The sequence below is a fragment of the Epinephelus fuscoguttatus genome, linkage group LG3, assembly GCF_011397635.1.
Source record: "Epinephelus fuscoguttatus linkage group LG3, E.fuscoguttatus.final_Chr_v1".
NCBI lineage: Eukaryota > Metazoa > Chordata > Actinopteri > Perciformes > Serranidae > Epinephelus > Epinephelus fuscoguttatus.
This window is the reverse complement of record NC_064754.1, coordinates 31,236,406-31,242,405: the sequence shown is the minus strand read 5'-3', so window position 1 is coordinate 31,242,405 and position 6,000 is coordinate 31,236,406. Positions and strand designations below refer to the sequence as shown.

Sequence of the window (6,000 nt, the reverse complement as noted above, 5' to 3'; positions counted from 1 at the left end):
TTCAATGCAGTAAAAATCCAACATGGCAGCGGTGTGAAATCAGTCTAAAGAGCAACACTGCTGGCGTTTCAAACCTACTACCATTGTTGTGTTGATAGGACTGCAACCTTCAAGTTGGGAGCCAAACAACTCAGGGACTTCTCGGAGTCGGAGCTGTTTCCTGATTCCTGTTTAAGACTCACAGATAAGTCTGTGTGTTGTATCTTAAACATGCTCTTGTGTCCTGCCACCAGTTAACCAAAGTGTTAACTAGCAAATGTAGAAAAGCTGTTTATGTCTCCAACGTAAGGACTGTGAGGTAAAAAGGTCCTTCAACTTATTCAACTTAACTAATAACATTTTTGATCATCTTGTTGGTGATCCAAAATTTGGCAAGTAGGCAATTTGTCTTTTTTTTTTTTTTTTTACTCTGTTTGTTTCTGATAGTACTGCACAGTGTAACTTTTAGACATGTAGGTGCTTATGGTGTAATTTATCTCATAAAGTAAAGTACTCACCCTTTGTCCTCTTCCCACTTACTTACGGTACACTTTTGACCACCCAGTATAGGTTCTCTGTAAGTATTTTATTGATAATCCGTATGTACTACATGTTAACACTTCCATTTTCAAACTCTAATCTTAAGCATTACAGAATAATGCCAAATAAAAACAATTTGAACAGAACATTTTATTTCCTTAAGCTTCACTACTGCTGACATCCATCTCGTGTGTACTTCTGGGCCATCTCCAATATGCCTGCACAGGTAGGCTTGTATACAGCGGTTTTACACTCTGCATCTGTGGGCCAGTACTCGATCCAGTTTCTCTCACTCAGCACGTACTGATACCTAGAGAAAGTGAAAGAAACACTGGGTTTTCATGTAAACAGCTCTCTCTAACTGCAGGAATAATGAAAAAGGAATGACCAGAAGAATAATGGCAAGTACAAAGTCAAAAAAATAAAAAAAAAGATAAATAATAATTACTCACAAACAACACTACGAAAACTGATAAAGATAAGCATGATTTGCATGCGAGTATGTACTTTAGCAACACAAAACACAGACAGGTAAAATGTTTTAAATGCTGACAATATTACAGATGGAACAAACACACCACACATGCACAGATGCAACGAACTTACAATTGTCTCTGTTGGTCTGTGTAAATATCTTTGGATGCACCCATGATAAGGTAGGTTTTGCCTTTGCTCAGACCTAAAGTCTTTCTGCAGTGCCGATAACTGAGGAATGTGCGCTGTTTATTCAGAGGGCCTACGTCATCATTTCCTGTGGTTAAAACAAAGAACAGAGAGAACATACTTAACAGAAAACTATGGTTTATTACATCCACCAAAGAGGTCATGCTTTTGGTTCAGTATGTTTGTTTGTTTATCTTCAGGATTAGGGAAAAGTGCTGGCCTGATTTTCATGAAACTTAGTAAAGGGGTGTAGCATGGGTCAAAGAAGAAATGGTCAAATTATTTTGCCCTTTTGTTTAACTTGAAATATACGACATTGATAGTCTTGATTGCCTGCACTTGGCTATCTCGGACATCACAAGCAAACATAGAGGTTACTGGGCCGAAATAGCGGCATATTTGTGTGGTTTGTTTACATGATGAAACAGACGTGAATAATGGATTTCGTGTGGACGGACAGCTCTGATTTTATGTGATATGACATGATATTTGGATGCTCATTGACTGTCAGGACAGAGTGTCATTATGTTCCACTCAAGAGGGGTTGCTGAGTCAAGTGTGACTAGATAGTAGTGGTTCCGGTCCAGTGTTTGGCTTAATATCAAACCAGTTTGAAAAATGTTACACCAGTTGATCAGCTAGCTGGTAGGGACATGAAAGTGGGGGGACTAACATGCATATGCTGCCCACCGGCTACCGAAACTAAGGACAGGGAAGTTTGGATTACGTATGCATCGTCAACATTGTGGTATAGGGCATATGGCCTTGGAGGAGGTCTGCGATCTCTGAGGGCTCTTCTAGTTTAAAACTAGCAATACTTCTGTGTTCAGCAGATTTTGGGCTCAGATCACAGCTTTTATTTTGGTGAGTACGATCATATCTGATAGAAGTGATGATCAGAGCAACATGTAATCAACTACATTTTTCCTTTAAACATATTAGATGCCTAACAACAAGCACAACTTCGAAACATTACTTTTGAATTCTCACGTACTCCCAGTATAATTGTGGCTGGAAGCAGCTCTGGGGAGATCTGAAGTGAACGTCAAAATCAGAAAGGGATTGAAATGTATTGGTGAAGATTCTCAGTCATCCAGGTCATGGTCATCGTAAGTGCTGTATCGTAGGCAACTGGACTTGCTTGTGTTTCTTGAAGACGTTTCGCCTCTCATCCAAGAAACTTCTTCAGGTCTAAATGACTGGTAGGAAGTTGCAGGCTGTAAACCCTGTGTGGGTGGGAACCCTTGCAGAGTTGTAGGGGTCACGTGAGCTCTTAGTTTCAGAGTCGTGAAGGTCATAATGTGAGCCGTTGACCCACCTGGCTACCATGTGAGTCGTTAGGGTCAGGTGGGACCTGGGGTAAATGGGCGTGAAGTCATCTGGGGAGGGATCCCAAGACTGCACTGTAGGTGGGGGATAAATAGTGTCATAAGCCGCCCCCTCTGTTTAACGATGGTCATTCCAGCTTAACGTAGATGGCTTCTTTTACTCCTCCTTCAAACCATCTTTCCTCCATGGCCAAGATGTGCACATTGTTGTCCTCAAAGGAGTGTCCCTTCTCTGACTCTGCAAAGGTTCCCACCCACACAGGGTTTATAGCCTGCAACTTCGTACCAGTCATTTAGAACTGAAGAAGCTTCTTGGATGAGAGGCAAAACATCTTCAAGAAACGCAAGCAAGTCCAGTTGCCTACGATATAGCACTTACGACTGAAATGTGGTATCTCACCTTTGAGGTACTTTACGTTCAAAGATGGAAATACCCACCTTCTTTGATGACTTCCAGTACCAGCACTGTGTAAATGTCCGTGGACAAGCCATCTATAAAATCTTCCACTCTCACTTTGTACACTGAGGAAAGACAAATTGCATGTTGTTAGCTCACTGGCTCCATTGCTTACTTGTTCTTGTAATTTCTCAGTCACGCACAAAAACATACAGAAACTCTTACCAAAATCTATATTACTGCTCACTTTAGTCTCACAGCTCTTAGCTGTGCGCTCCACATTGCTGACGTTGCCCTTCTTTAGTACACCACAGTTCTCTGGAAATAAACAGTAGACACAAAGTAAATACTGATGTTGCGCACTGTAAAGCCACAATTACGCACGGCAGATCTGCTGGTTCCATTTGTGCAACCAGCATCAGACTATTGTAAAATAACTGTTCCTCCGGTTGCTTATGTACACATCAAACATGTTGTTTTGATGAATCATTCTTTGCAGTTTCTTCTGCACATCAACAGGTATGTTGGAGACAGACTCGTTAAAAAAAGTTCACACAGCTCCAAGAAAAATTGTGAATCACTTAAAATTTATTGCTCCACTTAAACTCCCACAGGATCCTCTGTTCTTGCCAGTGTTGCACCTAAACACTGGGTACTGGGCTAACAGCTGCATGTGTCATCTTTTTCTAAACAAGGCTGGCCAAAATGTCAGCTGGAGCTCCACATTTTTGTTTATAATACAGGGAGATGTGTTGTTGTGACGAGCAAGATGATGTGATAAAGATTGTTCGGGTTTCAATCTAAGCCACGCTTGTCATATCATAATGTATTCTTTCTCATCTCACCCCGAGCCCAAGTGTGCCACAGGTGTGCCAAGGGAGTCTGGCCTAAAGAAAATGCACCTAAAGTGCATTTGGCACGCTCGTAATACACGTAACTGCAATCTCGATGTGGATGGAGCCTGTGGTAACCTCTTGTGCACACAAGAGGACACCATTTTACCACTTTATTGCCGTAACACCTGAAAATGGGGGAATATAAATTCTGGTTGTCTCTCATGCTTTGGCTCTAGTGCTTCAAACAAGGTCTAACACTAAGTTCTCTATTATCACCCTGTGATCTTGAGAAAACAGATGTTGTTTTCTTATGATAAATGATCTTGTTGTCGAGAGAAATCAGCCTTTTGTTTCTTCAGTAGGGCAGAGTGTAGTTTGACCATTGTCTGGCATATTTGGATGTAATTTTTACTCTGTGACATTGTGGAGGCTTTGTAGCATTATTATCAAGTATTCTTTTGTGTATTGATACCTATTCTTGATTTAAACGTACCCCTGTAAGTTCATTTTTGTTATGTACGTCCAGGATTTGGATGTGTGTTTTTTGAGAGATTGCAAGTTAACAATAAGAATTCAAGCATTTATTCTCAAGAATTTACCTATGAAATGGTAACAAAACTGTTTGCGTGATGAAGGTCTAGTCTCTGAAATGCTGCAGCAGCACTAAAATTATTTTTGTAAGTTAGACAGTGTGCGGGAGTCTTTTCTACAAATTTTCTCAAATATCGACATAAATTAATCTATCAATACGAGAAAACAAGCTTTATCTTGATAAAATGAAATAACTAATTTGATCTCGAGATAATGTCGCTGGAAAAATAACAGCAAGCACGGCCGTTCTCAGCTTCCATAAAATATACAACTGACGGCCTGATTAAATAAGATATGTGTTTGTATGAGTTGATGGGTGAGTGCTGCTCTATCTAAGTCACAATTTAAGAATATTCATGAGTTATTCAGTCAAGATTTGAGATGCACAATTATGCATATACAGCCTCAGTCTTTAGTTAGACATCATCTTGTTTACCTTCTGCACATGTGCATTCATCATTTCTACAGATTCGCAGTAGCTCACCACCTCTCCTCTCTGGATGGTAGAACTTCACACAATGTGTTTCTGCAGTGGGAAAGAAAAAAACAAAAAATACTTGCAGGATATTCTGGGCTCACAGCAGGATTGTATATCTGGAGAATGTGAAAACACACTCTTAACCACTGTGCTATATACACTGATCTACTGGCAGCAAATAATAATCCTTTAACCTGGTCCGCGTTTGTTTGTGTGTCAGAGGCAGAGCATATATTTCTGGGTGTCTCTGAGACTCACGGTTACTGTTTTCATGGTTAAACTCATAGACAGACACGGCAGCTGGTTGTAAGACTCCCACTTTCATCTTCTGATGAATCCTAAAAATGATCTCCTCTGGTCTTGTGTGAGAAACCTGCAGACAAATGTGAGGTAGAGATAAAAAAAAGAACAAGGCAGACAGAAATAGTATAGAGGCAGGAAACAGTCATGTCTTACCTTGTCCAGGTGGATTATGAGTGAGCTTCTTTCTGACTGGGCGGGGTTTACCGAATACTTTGCAATGGTGCGAGCACGTCCTTGGGCTAACTACAAACACACACACATACACACACACACACACATATATATATGTGTGTATATAAACCGATCAGCCAAAACATTAAAACCACTGACAGATGAAGTGATTAACATTGATCATCAAGTCATAATGCTCTGCTGAGAAATCTTGGGTCCTGGTATTCATGTGGATGCCACTTGACTGGCACCATCTAATCAAACACCATTGCAGACCAAGTATACCCCCCTTATGGTAATGTAACTCTCAGATAGCAGTGCCCCCCACCAGCAGGACAATGCACCATGCCAAAAACGGCTTAGGAGGTGTCCAAGGATATGACAAAGAGCTCATGGCGTCAACCTGGCATTCAAATTAGCCAGATCCCAATCTGATTGAGCATCCGTAGGAAGTGCAGGCACACCACCTCGCAACCCACTTGACTCAAAGGATCTGCCAGACACCACGGGACACCCTCAGAGGTCCTACGTCCATCTCTCAACAGGTCAGAGCCAAATCCAATCCAAGATAGATCAGGAGTACCTCAGATTGGGATCTGGGAAATTTGGAAGCCCAGTTGATGCCTTGAGCTCTTTGTGACATTTCTCCTTTTTGCTGCATGGCATGGCACATTGTCATGCTGGGGGGCCACTGCCATTGGGGAGTGCCATTGC

General features: G+C 41.3%; 1 protein-coding gene across 1 annotated transcript in view; it reads right to left on the bottom strand.

Moving 5' to 3' along the window:
* Window positions 1–544: 544 nt before the first annotated feature.
* The window catches only part of LOC125886023 (complement C3-like), a 43,464-nt gene continuing 38,008 nt past the window's right edge, over window positions 545–6,000 (bottom strand). The window contains exons 37-43 of the mRNA XM_049571924.1: window positions 5,269–5,358; window positions 5,071–5,185; window positions 4,771–4,860; window positions 3,133–3,225; window positions 2,949–3,032; window positions 1,126–1,270; window positions 545–829 (exon numbers count right to left, since the gene is read on the bottom strand). Of these exons, the coding sequence (XP_049427881.1) occupies window positions 688–829; window positions 1,126–1,270; window positions 2,949–3,032; window positions 3,133–3,225; window positions 4,771–4,860; window positions 5,071–5,185; window positions 5,269–5,358 (759 nt within the window). The 3' untranslated portion in view covers window positions 545–687. The remainder of the gene's footprint in view (window positions 830–1,125; window positions 1,271–2,948; window positions 3,033–3,132; window positions 3,226–4,770; window positions 4,861–5,070; window positions 5,186–5,268; window positions 5,359–6,000) is intronic.